The sequence below is a fragment of the Prinia subflava genome, chromosome 1, assembly GCF_021018805.1.
Source record: "Prinia subflava isolate CZ2003 ecotype Zambia chromosome 1, Cam_Psub_1.2, whole genome shotgun sequence".
Classification (NCBI taxonomy): domain Eukaryota; kingdom Metazoa; phylum Chordata; class Aves; order Passeriformes; family Cisticolidae; genus Prinia; species Prinia subflava.
Window position 1 is genome coordinate 92,109,186 of NC_086247.1, and position 14,982 is coordinate 92,124,167.

Here is a 14,982-nt window from a genome sequence, read left to right on the forward strand (position 1 = left end):
CGGACACGGCGGGCCGAGGATGCCGCCCGGGCCCGCCGCGGCTCGCAGCCTCACCTGGTCCAGCGGGATGCCCAGCAGCGCGCTCAGCGGGTGCAGCAGCGTGGAGCCCGTGGTGCGGTGCGGGGCTCCGGGCGCCTCGGCCATGCCGCATCCCCCCGCCCGCGCCGCACGGCCCCGCCGCCACCTGCGCGCACCTCCCGCCGCCGCCGCGCCCGCTCCGCGCCCGGCAGCGCCCGCCCCGGGCCCTCCGCGGGGCGGGGCCGCCGCCACGGCCGGGGCGGGGCGGGACGGGCTCCGGGGGCGGGGAGCGGGGAGCGCTCTCCATCCCCCGGGCCGCATCTGCCGCCTCCCGCTCGCCGTGGGCCCCGCGGGCTCGGCGCGGCCGGGCGCGCACGGACAGCGCTGCCGCGGAGGAGGCTCCCGGCGCAGGGCTCCTGCCGAAAGCATACACTGGTCCGGCACCCGCAGAGCCAAGGTGCCCGTTCGCAGCCGCCCCAAGCACGGGAGAGCTGGGCTGTCACAGCCAAAACAGTCCCAGGAAGAAGTATTTACTTATTTATTTATTTATACAGAGACCTTTCACAGGGAAAAAAAATAAATAAAAAAAAACCGGAAAAATGAGTAGTAAACTTTAAGTGATATGTTTATGTTGCCACTGAAATATGGCCTTTAAAAAGGTACTTCTGCCAAGCTCATCTTATCTGCAGGAGTGTCCCTACGCTTGCCCGGACAATGTGGTATTGTGTTGCAAGGAGAGCTCGGTCAGCGCCGCGAGCTTTCTGCTCAGCTCGCAGCTGCTGGCATGCTCGGAACCTGGAATATCCCAAAGGCTCCTTGACGGCTTGGTTACACACTCTTCAACAGGCCGATCGTTTTCTTTTCTTCAAGTAATTGCCAACCGTGGTAGCTGAAACTGTAATAGTGGCTTAAAATGGTATTGTGGCGTGTTCAAATGCCCTGCTTATGCTGAGCAAGGGAGTGCTGTGCTGGAAAACCCAGGCAAAGGCTGTTCGGTGGGGAAGGAGATTTACAGAAAAAAACATTCTCTTTGTTTCATTTTAGTGGTGCCAGTTTGAATGTATGTGAAAATATGCATATACATACATGCTCCCACGTACTTTAAGTGGAGAAAGTAAGAGGTTTGGAAGAACTGGATAGCCATGCATGAGAGTTCTTAACATTTTCCATTATAAGTTGCTCTTTCCAGCTTAAAATTTGCCAGCCTGAAGCTATCTGCATGGAACTTTCCATGGGCTGTGTCTGCCACAAGCAGGCTGCTTGTGGAGCTTTGGCTAAAAACATTGATCTGCTTTTGGGAACAGAATAAAAGTGATTTATGACACACACAGTACAAATAATATCAAAGCTCTTTTCACTGTGGAAATCTAGTACCTCTGGGACGGTGACTTCAAGTTTAGACATGGTAGTTTTTTGGAATCAAGGAAATGCCTTTCACTGTGTTTGTGAAACTGCCCAAGAGTCATCAGCTGCCAGAGTTCTGGGGGGAAAGCCACACAAAATCCATGTGGATACTCAGGGGATCAGCACATAATATTTCTGAAGACCATAAGCATTCTTCTCCCCCTCATATTTCCTCGATGTGACTGGACTCCACCTATTTCTGTCACCACAGGAGCGGGATGGGATATCACACAGCTCCAGGCACAGGAATTGCGTGTCTCTCTGTATTCAGTACTCAGCCATCTGGGCTTTGTGCAGTGGTGAAAACAGCTGATCCGGAAAACAGCTGGAAGGAGGGAAAGACAGATGGAGAAAGTCAGGCACAAGAGCTCAAGAAGGAGGGAGATGGCAGCTCTGAAGTGGCTAAGCACAAGAAGCCCAGTGAAGGGAACTAGAGCAATGTTTGCTACATTGATACAAAGAAAGAGAGCAATCTTTTTACCTTGTACTGCAGCCATCAGAACTTCCAAGCTTCCAGATTTCATCTGGAATATCATGTTTAATAGCCACTCAAGGGCCTATCTTACATTTCTAATACATTGTGAATTGACTCATCTTTTTGACCTCCACAGTATCCCATGGGTTCTGCTGTTTAATTATGTGCTGCATGAAAAAGTACTTCCCTTGGATTGTTTTAAAGCAGCTGCCATGTAATTTCATTGAGGGCTGTCTTGTTCTTGTGCTCTGAGAAATAAACAAGTAATCATTGCCTAATCGCCTCCCCCATGCTTTTCAGAACTTCATATACCCTGAATTGCCTCTTGTCCTCACTGAGGACTCTAGTTAATCTCTCATTACGTGGAAGTTATTGGTATCTTTGTCCTTCCTTTTCACCCTTTTCTGTTTTCTTTGAAAGGAAGAGACTGAAATTTTGTGGCAGTGAAATATGTTGTCCTTCATTCCTTTACCAAGAATCTCTAATATCATCCCCAGTGACTTCAAAGTCTATTTTCTCAGAGAGTAGGTAATTTACAACCTAGTGTGTATGTATAACCAAGATTTGCTTTTTCCTGCTTACATTTACCAATATTAAATGTTAACACTCTTTAAATCGCACCACATACAACATTGTTAAATCTGTTGCAGCTCAGTAACAAAGCTCTGAACTACTGAATTACTTCATATCCTTGCTCTTCTTATCTTGATCGTCTTATCTCCATTTCCAAAAACTTAGGGTGTTCAACAGGACAGATTTCTTTGTATTAACTTCCAATTCAACATTTATTCTCATCTTTTATTTATTTTCTTTTAAGCAGCTGGAAAATCAGAGGGAAGTATTTCCTGGGATTCCGTGATTATCTAATGACTTCAAGTGTGAAACTTTACCCTTTCTCGTATCTGGAAATACAAATGTACATTCTTGACAGGATCACTCTTAGTGTTTAGAAAACACTAATAGATTCGTGATGTATAACTTCTGTACAATGACTATAGTTTCCCCATTATATCATAGTTTTCTGTGTGTTTTCCATGCTTAAAAGACTCACAGACATCAATAGAGTAATTTAAAAGCTTACACTAAATTCTAGTACAGTCCAATATTATCATTTCCTTTCATGGGAATATGAAATCTATGTGAGTGTTGCTAACTTTTAAAATGTTTCCCCCTCTGTTTCTTTGTAAGAAAGATAGGATATATTTCTTCAAAAAAGCAAATCAGACTCTTTGGGAATAGAATCATTCACCTTACAACACTGACAACATTAATTTTATATAAGGTCCTTTTTTTTAGGGAAATCAACTGTTAATGAGTAACAAATAATTCTGAATTAAAATTAGAAATTAGGTAAGAAACATACAGGTAGTCTTGCTAATGGTTTTTCTGTATGAATTTGCTGTGTTTGATGGCTTAACTCAGTTTTACTTGACAAATATATTATTTTGTTAAGCTTATCTATTGTTATTAAACTTATATGCAACTGTGAGAAATTAAGACTTATTTTCTTGCTTTGGTTTTATTTTTTAAGTAATTTGCTATTAAAGAGAACTAGCATACAGATATTCCTTTGTTCTCATTCACATCAAGGCCTGTTTGATAGTATATTTATTTTTGGGTGACTAACTTTACAAACCTGGCAATTTTGCAGCTGGTAGTATTCTCTCTTAACTAAAACTTGGAAAAATACCAAAAAGATTTGGTAGTTTTCATATAGCAACTGTGAAAGAAAATATGTTGACAATTTAGCTGATACATAGTTATAAATGTAAGATTAATGGCACAGTTAAACTTGCTTGGGGAGTTTTTTAATGTCACAATTCAGGTTAGGTCTGGGTATGTGTGTGCTGTTCAGGCAGTGCTCAGCAAATGATGTGAGTTTTATCTGTTCACTGGCAAGTCCTAGGAAAATTACCAAACTTCCACGTGTCTCCCTGCAGAGATTCCTAATATCAGCAAAGCATTAAAGCATAGGCTTAAGTCCCATAGGACTGCAGTTTTCATTGAATTTTAACTTGTGCTTTGGCACCTTGACATGTCGGAGGCAAAATAAAGTTAGTTTGTTGAAAAAAATGGGTGAAAACAAGGAAAATATAATCCCTGCTCAGTCTCATATAAAGTACAGTGAAACAAACCTGTGTACAAGAATAGAACAGTATGAGTATTCTGATTATTTGAAAATATAGGGAGAGGATTGTTGCTTGGGTATTTTGATTGATTACCCCAAACGTACATTAAAACAACCATTAGGTAATAAATGTAAATACCAAACTAAGTATCTCCAGGAAGGGTGAGTTTATTAAGTAGTTGCACTCAGAATGATTGAATGGGATGCATGCAGGGATGTCTTGTTCTGGGTGCTGACAGGCTTCAATCTAAGTTTTAATCAAAAGAAGTGCTGTGGACATGGCAATAGGCAGTGGAGCCATCTGCTCTCTGTAGGTTATTCTGTGTGTGCATGCTTGTATCCATCAACTTACAGATGTGTGTGAGTGCTGAAACTGAAGGCATCTGCTGTGTGCTCACACACACTGCACATATAAGTCATCTGCATATCAATAGTTTAATCTTCTTATAATGTTAGTGATGGGGAAATATTATTGGTTGTCGCTGAAGTTTGCTATAATTACACAAGAAAATATACCTAAATCTAGTAGTAACCTCATTAATAGGGTGCTCTCTCTTCTCATGCTATGTGAACACTTTGATGCTTTCCTGAACCAAGCTCAGAATTCTTGAAGCCTTGAAGCAAAATGGAAATAGTGGCCTAAAACCAACTGGGAGCTACGCGGGTCATAAGGAAGTGGACAGGATTTGGAAAACTCAAGAAAGAAAGTACAAGTCTTTACTACCACATGTGATGCCAAAATATTGAAAGGTCTTTAGTATTAACTACAGTGCAGGGAACATCTGATTTAAACAAAGAGGGGTTTTGAAGCAGTAGGCAGACTTCCAACAATCTCTGTGGTTACCAGGAGTGCCTTTAAATGATCATATTTTCCTTGCTGTCACCTACACCTGTGATGATACTTAGCACTAGTATTTGCTGTTTTATAAATGAATCCCTGCTTTTCCCTTGTCCTCAGTGGGAACAAAATTTAATTAAAAATTATTGTTTTATTAGTTGAGAGCTTCTACTCTTTAATTCTAAAAAGGTTTCAAAAATCTCTTCCTTGGAATAAACTAGAAAGAAATTAATTCTCTGTAAAACAGTTCACAGCTCTGTACATCAAGAACATGTAGTTTCATGCCTACAGTTAACAGATTTTCAAGGGCACAAGTTTTATGCATGCTATTTATACTGTGAATTCTGATTAGTGTCAATGAATTTCAGTGTAAAAACCACTTCTTTACTAAAGTCTTAAGAGTAGTTTGACTGGACATTCACTTTTACGAACTAGACCCCAGATTTTGTACCAGCACTGATGTGCAGCAGGTGAAGAAAAGTTCCTAATCCAAGTTCTCTCTGTAGAAGAATTTTTCAAGCCATTTACTTTCTCCATACTCCAAAATAAATTACAAAAAAGTTTGTCTGAGGCTAAATTCCTCTCCAGAACTCCCAAGTTACAGCTTCAACACTGGTGGTTTCCAGGAAAGTGGTGTTGCTACGTTCCCAGCTTCCAGGTGTGTTAAAGCACCTGTGGTACAGCCACCTGAGCTATGCCCTAGAAGATGGAGAATTCATCTCTGATTCAGAACTTTCTACCAACCACCAAAATCATGGTGAGGATTTCCTCCCTCTCAGCATCTCATTGCCAGCTTTTCCCCAGGGAAAGCCTTTCCTCCTTCACTGTGGGACAGGGTGTATGTGTTATAAATATGTATCTCTCTAGAAACATAGATTAAAAACTAAAATACATGTTTCTTTCTAAATATGCTAGAAGGAAATGAAGAGGAGGGAGCCAGTCTCTTCTCCAAAGTGCCCACTGAGAGCACCAGAGGTGACAAGCACAAATTGTAAGACAGAGAGAAAGTAAAACAGAGAGAGAGAAAATCTCCTTTTATTTAGGTGGACATCAGGTGCAGAAGCCCAGGGGTCACAGGGACAGGAGATCAGTACCTGCAATGATATAGCCAAAAAGCACTGATAAACCTCCCAAGGCAGGAATAGGCATGCCTTGGTTCCCCTTTCTCTGGGAAACATGGGTGGCAAGGAATCTTTTACAGCCCAGAAGAGAGAGCTAGTGCTGATATTGGTGACAGGCTGCCTCTGACACCTCATCCCCATAGGAAATAATGTCCTTAGTTATCCATGCATGTGCAGAGATGCTCAGTGCCCCAGTGCCAAGGCACACGACTCAATGCACTCCCCTGGGGAGCTGCCATGGCATTTCTTCCCAAACCCTGTGCAGCACCATTCCTTTCTGTCCCTAGCCAGCAAGCTGAACTGACTTAGAGCAGGGTTGAGAGCTGGGAAAAATGGGCAGCAGAGCCTGGTACTCAACTGGGCCCCTTCCTCCTCTGGACCTTTGTGCTTAGTTTCAATCTCCTCCTTCTCTTTTTCCTTGCTGAATGCCATTCCCTCTCCTCCACCCAGGACTCACTTCTTTTTTCTTGTGAGTAGCCAAAAAAACTTTTTACTGCACAGTAGGATGAGATAAGGAAAGGTAGGATCAACTGCAGTTAGCTCTTGATTTAAGTGAAGCTGCCTCCCTTTACCCACTTTCTTCTGGCAGACTCCCTGGTTCTCCTTCACATCTCAGGCTGCCTAACTATGGTCTCTGTGCTGGTTGGAGCAAAGTAACAGGGGCCTAAAGCAGAAGTGCTGGAGTCTGCAGGAGAAAGGAATACAGGTGACCTTGTCCCTGATAAGTACCAGCTGTGTTAATTAACAATACAGCCTTGCCCCTGATGAGTGACAGCTATAGCCAGTAAAGATAAGTGTGATAAAAGGGAGTGGGTCAGCTGGTGAGGGGAGGATTATCAGTGGGAGAGGATGAAGAAGAAGGATCCTGGGGAGGGAGAATCACTGCTGTGAGGTCAGTCTGGGTCTGCAGTTGGAGCCTGTTGTTGGAACCTGCAGTCCCAGTCTAGCTGGGTAAAAGCCTGCAGTCAGAGTCTGCAAACCAATGCCTGCAGTCACAGTTTAGCAGGAAAGAGCCAGCAGTCAGAGGCTGCAAGGGAAACCACAGCAGGAGCTTGCTGCAGCCAGAGACAGGGAATAGTTGGAGTCAGGATGGCTGAGCTGTAAAGAGGAATAAACCAGGACCCTTTTCATGCTGTGATAAACAAGAAGTCTGTGTCTCTGCTCATTTCTGCCCACGAACAAGAGGGCTGCTGCAACAGGAGTCTGCAAGTGGCAAGGGACAGCCCAGAGCAGGAAGAGTCTCTGTCCTGCTCCTGTCTCTGCTCTGCAGAGGAGATCCCTTGGGCTGGTTTGCATCAGACCTTTCTTCAAGGGCCCCCCTTGGGAACACAGTGTTCACTCACTGGGAGTGTGACCCTTGGTTTATTGGGCAGCTGCATGGGTTAGGGAGCCTGCAATCGCTCTCCAGCCAAGAAAAGATTTGCCTGCTTTATTCCACTGGGATTTCTTCTGCTCTCGTGAGATAGAGCACTGCAGAGAGCCCTTTGGTGCCATACCACCTTCTGTGGTGGAAGATTCTGCTTTGGAAAGCTGTCTTTCTGGAGGGATTTTGCAGGTGTTGTGGCCAATATGCGAAAAGAAGGTTTGCAGCTGCCTCAGGAAGAGGCTGGCTGCCGGTGGCTTCTCAGCCACACTGAAGGAGCAGCACTACAGGGCTCACCAAGTCAGTCCCAGAGCTGGCCTGGAGCAGGAGGCAGCCAGCAGCTGTGCTGCACAGCTGTGCAGGTGCTCTCAGCCAGCCATCAGGGCTCCTGTGCTTGAGGAGGGAAGGAAGCCCAGCACTGCTTCCTAGCACTTGATTCCAGCCAAGCCCACACTGTGGAAGGCTTGCTGTCCACGCATGTTTCCCCAAAACACAAGCTCACCAGCAAAGGTGAGCTACCAGAAACACCAGCTTTTGAAGGAGGCAGTCGCCTGGCAAGCAAGTGTGGGTGTCCTCCCAGTGCCTGCTCATCTGGCAGGCTGCAATCCATGCTTATGCTTTCAGTTCCTCCAGCTGTGCCTGCTTGCTCCTCTGCATGGCCGCCACACACTCCTTGTAGAGCTCTGTCATGGGAAGCTCTGCCAGGCATGCTCTGCAGGAAGTCCTTCAATGGCTCCCTGTGAGCCTTTGGAGACTCCAGGCCAGCAATGAGCTCTTCCAGCATCAGGTCAGGGGGGCTCACCTTGAGGTCAGCCAGCAGCAGCACGGCTTTTCTTTGCCAGCGTCCAGGATCTCCATCAGCTCATGAAGGGCTGTGCTGCTGGCAGCTCTGTGGAAGATCTCCTCTGTCACAGGTCCCTCTTTCTTGCAGGTGCCCAGGAGCAGGATGGGTCAGGGCAGCATGCCATCCTCCTCACAGAGGGATGCCAGGGGCTGCCCGAAGAGTGCTCTGCTGCAGCTGGAGCATGCCTGGCCTGGGCCCTGGGCAGCAGCCCGGGCTCCACCACAGAGCCAAGGGACAGCACAGCCCTTCCTCCTCCTGCTACAAAGGAGCTCCTTATCAAAAAGGACTGTTATCTTCTGAGAGAGTCTTCAGAGATCATGGGAGGATGATTTTTAATATTTGCAAATAATAGTGAGTTAGAATCTGAATCTGTAGATGCGAAATTAAAGACAACAGAAGACAATTAATAGAGGCTTATACACACTTTTTAGCTTGTGATTCATTCTACCAACATGAGGCCTTCAGTGTCCAGGCTTGAGATAATTCTTTCAGCCTAGTTTCTTTCCCTGCTGCTCAGAGGGATGTCTTGATTTTAATAAAACCAGTGGTCATAAGGCACGCACATGTACCTATAGAAGGATAGTAAATTTTCCATTTACTAGTGAATTGGAAAGGTGGTTTACATAGGATCTTTTTGTGAGCTCTACTACTCTCCATTCCAGAATGTTTTGAGATGTAGAAACCTGTGTAATACGACTTGAAACTAAAATCCTGGAACGGTGTTTTTTGATGCACAAAATGAGAAACTGTTAATATTGAAGTTTAATATGAATTACTCATAGCTAGTATGAAAAAAGTTTGCATGAACCTTTGTTCATGCAAATATTTCAGGATCCAGTAACTATTGGACATGGGAGGATTTCAGTTCAACTACATTTAAGGAAATCAAGATAAGGTTTTATAAAGAAAACAGAAGATGTCTAGGACTATTAAAATAATGATGTTTGTATTTTCAAGGAAGGCTTTGCATAACATTTGTATAAAGGTAAATCATAGTGCATTAAGGGTTTTAATAATAAAATTCCTTCAAAACTCCAGTTTACTAGAAATCATTGATGTATACAGCATAACTCTTCTTACCTATGTCAAATGAAAGCTGAACATGAAAATAATTTACTTTAGAGTGACTTTTCATCTTTTTAAAATCATAATTCTCCTGCAGCAGGTTTTTATTTGGTATCATCCCAGTCTTCACAGTGACGATCCCTTAGATTTTGTTCTCTGCTACCATCTAGAGGAGAAATTGTACAGCACAGATTAAAAAAATAACTTACAGAAAGTTAGAGAAGTAGTTTAAATTACTTTTTTTTTCTCAGAAATCCTTTTTGCAGTAATTACAAGGTGAGTAAAAAAAGCTGGTTGAAACCAGTCAAGACTTAGAGTTAGCAGAAAGATATTTCCGGGTTTTTAAAGCTGTAGGTGTAATAGAGTAGTTTTATAGAAGGAGAAAAGAAACTGGTATAATCAAACAAGCCCTTTCAACTGTAGTTAAATTCTCATGGAAAGGATTCAATTACATTGCAGGAATCATTCAGTGCTGGTGCACAGATTAAGGGAGCCAAGACTTACAAAGTTTTTTTGTCCATTAATGCTATTGGATAACAGTGCTCAGCAACATGTATAGCCTGAATGGGGTATCTAGTAATACTGGTGCTAACTGAGCACTTTGTCCCTCAGTACATGGTTAAAGAGTTTTAATTGTGTGCATTATTGTTCTAGTTGTGGGTAGTCACTACTTTTCCAAATAATGTCTGAAGGGAAAAGAAAAAATTAGGGATAAGCATGGTTCGAAAGGGATTAATGCTATTTAGGATTACCAACATATATATTATGTAATTACAAGAGATTCTGGGTTGTAAAGATTTTCTAACTTTTTTTTTTCCTTTTTCTTCTTTAATTTGGTACGGCATTACCCTGCTTGAGTGAATATCTGTAGATATCTGGTTAACACCTGCTCAACTAAAATCTCAGGCACCCTCTCACTGTCTCTTGTTGTGATTACTGAAACTGTTTTCCTTCAGCATTGGTAAATTGGACGTTGTTCTATCAGAAAGCTGCTGCAAAGTGTATTTGCCAAATCAACTTCTCAGAATGTCGGTCTTATTTTTGCATATTCTGTTTTGCTCCTTCTCATGCCATTCTTCCTTTTCTAGGTTCCCATTGTCTATTCATCCACCCTAAGACAAGCGTTAGCCCTTATGTTAGATTTTCAAATGAGCACTCTTGAGTTTTCTTCTAAACTTGCCGTTTTACAATTAGGAGTTGACCCCGATAACCACGCAAGATTAAAATACTATCCTCTTTTTAATTACTTCTTAAAACTTTTCTTTTTCTTATTGTTTTAAGGGGGAGGGGGAAATGCTTTTCTGCTGAAAGCTTGTCAACAGAGACTTGTTATGCTGAGATCACAGCATATTCACTGATTAGTGCAGTCTTATTGTTTCCTTGGCCTTCTATGCCAGCTGGTCTATATCCAGCTACCTCCTACTTAGATCATTAGCCCCTTCAGCCAGAGCCGCCTGCTTTATTCTGGGTTTGTGTAACATCCAGCAAAACAGGGTCTTCCTCCATGAATGCAGCTGCTTGGCACAGTGATAAAAACATAATAAACTTATTACTGCTGGGATCATCATTACACATGTAATATTTATATGTGTGGGGAAAAGGTCTGGGTTCAACACCCAGTAAGCTCCCACCAGAAAGAACATGACCCAATTAACAATGAGATCTTTAGGTGTGTTTTCATCACTGGCAGAGGCAGGACCCCTGCTGATAGATCTGTAAAACATTGATGATGTTGCTTTTAAAGGCAGCCACTTACTAGACCCTCCTGGATGGATCAGTCCTTGTCGCTGCCTCAAGCCAGGATAAGCAAAGAAAAATTGTGGGTGCTTTTAAGGAAGAGAAATTGAGATCCTGACGTTCAAAGTCTCATGTCAGTCACATCTGTCAGCAGATCTCTTACAAAGTTATCATGGATGTTGACACACCTTCTGGCTGTCTCGTAAGTGTGAGGCTACTTCTATTTACAAGGGGAGGTGTAGTTAAGGAGAATAATTTAGATTAATTTGGCCACTGTCTGCTTTAGCAGTTGCTCAGAGAGAGCACCTTGCCTACAGTATGAAGCACACAAATTCCAGGTTTCTTAGCAGTGCAATAAAATAAAAAGTAATCATCTCTCCCACTATAAAACTGAGCATCCAAATAACAGTTTAGCTTTATATGTGGTCCAGCTAGACCAATCTCATAGCAGGGCATGCATTTCCCACCAGGCTAAGATGATGCATAGAAAACTGGGCCTCCAAGTGCCATCAGAATGGTGCAACAGAAGAGTACACAAAGATCCTTCAAATTAGGGGCTCGGTGTTATATGTATAACAAGATTGCATCTATTGGAAAGATGTTTGAGTATTTCCCTCTCTGCCCTAGTCGTACTATTTAGTTCCTCTTTCACTCCCTTACCACTAGAAAGAAGCCTTTACCTAAGATGGCAGAAATGTGATGAGCTTGTCTTTGCTGGATGTTTTTCACTGCATGTTTTACAACTTATCTAAGAAATGGGTTGATCAGCAGTGGTGCACTCTTCTAGGTTAAGTCAAACATTACTGATTTTCAGTAACTGTTGTTCAAGTGATGACTCTTAAATACTTTGGGGGATTCAAAATGTGAGAAATAAGCGATGGAAATGGCTAATGTATCTGAAAGCTTCACTTGTCACATATTTCTGGTAGAGATTTACTGGCTATAAGGACAGAAGTGACCCTGATGGTCATGAATTCTGAACAAGCTTCATTCATCTTTCCTTTTTTCTTCAGTCTGTAGCTTTCTTTACACTAAATCAGCTTGGGCCTTCATTTGGAAAATATGTACTATATGTGGAGATTAAGCACCAAAAATTATAGCCATATATTGCTTCCCTTATATTTGAAGAGGTATTTTGGCTAATTTTTCAGTTTTCTTTGCATGTTTTCCCTATGTCTGCATAATCAGAAACTGTACAAAAAGCTTTTACACAACTTTGTACTATGGAAGTGGCCAAGGCATCATGGATACCTGAACTCTCAGAAACTCATTCTGCACACATGGTAATGGACCTTGTCAGAAAATGAAAACGTTTAGGCATTAAAGACAGGTGGGAAGATCCATCCAATATGGTAAAATCAGCTTTTTGTAACAAGTAGTTCTTGTTCAGACCAGAGCCTAACTTTAAGACAGGCAGATTGTCTAGTTTTTAAAATTGCTAGAGTTATAGTCCTATTGAAGTCGTTTTAATGGATAATTGCCCTGAGAGACAGAGAGAGAAGTGAAAAGTGAATACTTAATGTAGAAGGTCTGATTCTCCTGTCGTGAACAAGTAAAATAGAAGTTATAACTTTGTAATATTTGTAACCGTAATCCTTATTATCTTTAAATCAGAAACCAACCCTGTTATTAACTCTTATTAAATAGGAAATTCCAAAACAAGAAAGTCAACCCACAAATTAAAAATACCTTCCAGTACCTTCCCAGTACCATTTTTTCACGTGGACAGCATCAAGTGTTAACAGAAGGGTGCTGAAGTTGTTGATCTGTGGTGCTGAGCAAGAAGACAGCTAGTCCTGGCAACCTTCTCTTTGTCAGGGTGCAGGGCCCTTGGTAATGACAACTCTTAGAACCTTTTTCTGTGCTTTCCTGCAGCATCATTTCTGAGGTGCAATTAGACCTGCTCCAGAGCCTCAGTTGAACACGTGCCTAACGGGGCTCTGCCATTCCCAGCTGGTTCCATAGGAATACTTTCTTTCCTCTATCCCATTGTTAGAATCCTTGGTCCAGTGCTGGCTCTCTTTATATGAGGTCATTGCTTCTGTCACTGCACGGGCAGAGCAGCTTCTTCTGAAGTGGATGACCCAATTACCGTGGTAACAGATGGGCCAGTGTACAATGCACTTGCCAGCTGACTGCTTGCAGACATGTTCTTAAGCAGATATCATCGTAATTCGCTGCACAGGAACTGACAAATTGCATTCTGTGTGACACGGTGTGATATGGATCTGCTGTAGTGCCAGCCTCCCATGCAGTTAATGAAAGGTCTCCTTTCCCATCCCCTGCATAGGCAAGGCTGACAATGAGGGGGATCACCATTACATAGTTACTGTACTCCTGTAGTTTCCATTGATGTCTGCAGCTTGCCTGAGCTATCCCTATAAGAAAGCCTTTAGGCTTCTGATCTAACCTGAATTTACTTTCTGGAGCTAGACTGCAGATAATATCTCACAGATTGCTGCTCAGTGCCACCATGGGCAATATATTCCAGCTATGTGGGTTTTTCAAACGTCACTACTGATTTCAGTGGTCTGGGCTGGGATTTTTAGAGAGCTTCTTGAAACCAAGCAATGTAATGATTTTGGCTAAATTCCAGCCATAGAGGATTGCAGTTTATATCTGCCATGTAAACAGAGGGATGCGGCCATTTGTTTGTCTTGAAGAGGACTCCGCTGTTCCACTGTTTCAGCTCTGCTGTTCCTCTGTGTCTGCCAGTGGGAAGCATCTTCTCCACACCCATGCTGTGGGACCAGGGAAATGGGGAGACACTGGGACAGTATCTGAAACACAGCAACACTCAGGACTTGTGTCCTGAACTCCCATGTCTGCAGAAAAAGCCCTCTCCTCAGCCACCTTGGAGGAGCTTCCTCAGTGACTGTGCCTGACTCTCCCTACAAGGCACTGTGGCTCCTGAGATGTCCAGAAGAAAACAATAGAGTGTAACAGAGAATTAACATTGTTGAAGGTATATTAACTCTGAGCAGTCCAATTCCTCTTTCCCTTGGGTTTGCCAACTTTTCCATGTGTCCCTACACTGTAGTTTTGACTCTAGGGGTGGGAAGAAAAAGCAAGGTTGTTTGTCCTCTTTACAAATCTTCCTCCTGCAAGATTTTTCTGGTCATAGGAGTGGCAGGGCAGGTTGGTAAAAGCATCCCAGAGTTTTACATTAGACTTCTGGAAGATTAAAACTAACTAATACTGTGCTAGTATTTACAGTATGGTAAATTATGACCTCATGTTGTAACTCCCATTCTAATTTGCCTCTGCCTAATTCAGCTCAGGTTGGGTGTGCAGATAATTAAGTGCTGACTGCTTGCTTAAACTGTTTCTTTGGTTTCTTACACATGATGGTACCCTGAAATAGAAAAAAAAATATTACAAAGTCCAATTTTTTTTTTTTTGTTTCAAGATCGCTGCACATGTAGCATTCATCTTCGCTTTTGGATATGGCAAAGAGTGCAAAGCGCACAGGTAATGCAAATATTCCAAAGGGATGTAACCCTTTGTAAGGGATGTAAGAAAGAAAACCAAACTAAAACCACTAAGTTATTAAAATGTTTTTGTGATGTCAAGATATTATGGCTTGCTAAGAATTCTGAAACAAGCTATAGATCCAAAAAACACATTGTTCTGAAAGGTGTGGTCCTTTCAGCAGGTGCTAACCCTCTCTTGTATAACATCTGCAAATTGCAGTAGTTTTGCTGGCAGGGATATTATCTGTAGATAAACAAACCATCCTGTACCCCTGCAACACAGGGTGTCTGAGGCTGTCCCATGCACCACTGAATAACTTTCTAGTTTCTGGCATCATCCTTGGGGCTCCTCAGGCTCAGAAACCCAAGCACAAGAAAAATCCAGCTACTGCTCCACAGCTATAAGAAAAGACCAGCAATTATTTCCTAAGTATGTGACTGTATTTGAAGATTGTTTTGCTTGCAGCTTATCCAGTGCAAATTTCTGTAACTTAGGAGATAGCCCCAGTTACTTAG

General features: G+C 42.8%; 1 protein-coding gene and 1 long non-coding RNA gene across 4 annotated transcripts in view; both read right to left on the reverse strand.

Annotated features, from left to right (window-relative positions):
• Positions 1-261, reverse strand: part of MBOAT1 (membrane bound O-acyltransferase domain containing 1) — a 55,447-nt gene extending 55,186 nt beyond the window's left edge. Inside the window, exon 1 of one of the 2 annotated variants that reach the window (XR_010081123.1) lies at positions 55-261. Coding sequence is in view for 1 of the 2 variants with exons in the window: in XM_063403542.1 (XP_063259612.1) it covers positions 55-144 (90 nt within the window). In the remaining variant the exon portion in view is untranslated. The remainder of the gene's footprint in view (positions 1-54) is intronic. The other variant, XM_063403542.1, reaches the window with a different exon arrangement.
• A 3,959-nt stretch (positions 262-4,220) lies between these two features.
• On the reverse strand, positions 4,221-14,313 carry LOC134562669 (uncharacterized). 2 transcript variants are annotated; one of them, XR_010083240.1, is made up of 3 exons: positions 12,693-14,313; positions 9,272-9,422; positions 4,221-8,560 (listed from the first exon to the last, which is right to left on the reverse strand). It is a non-coding gene; the product is annotated as an uncharacterized LOC134562669 (long non-coding RNA). The 2 variants fall into 2 exon arrangements; XR_010083239.1 differs by having other exon boundaries at positions 12,683-14,313.
• Between the last annotated feature and the right edge of the window lie 669 nt (positions 14,314-14,982).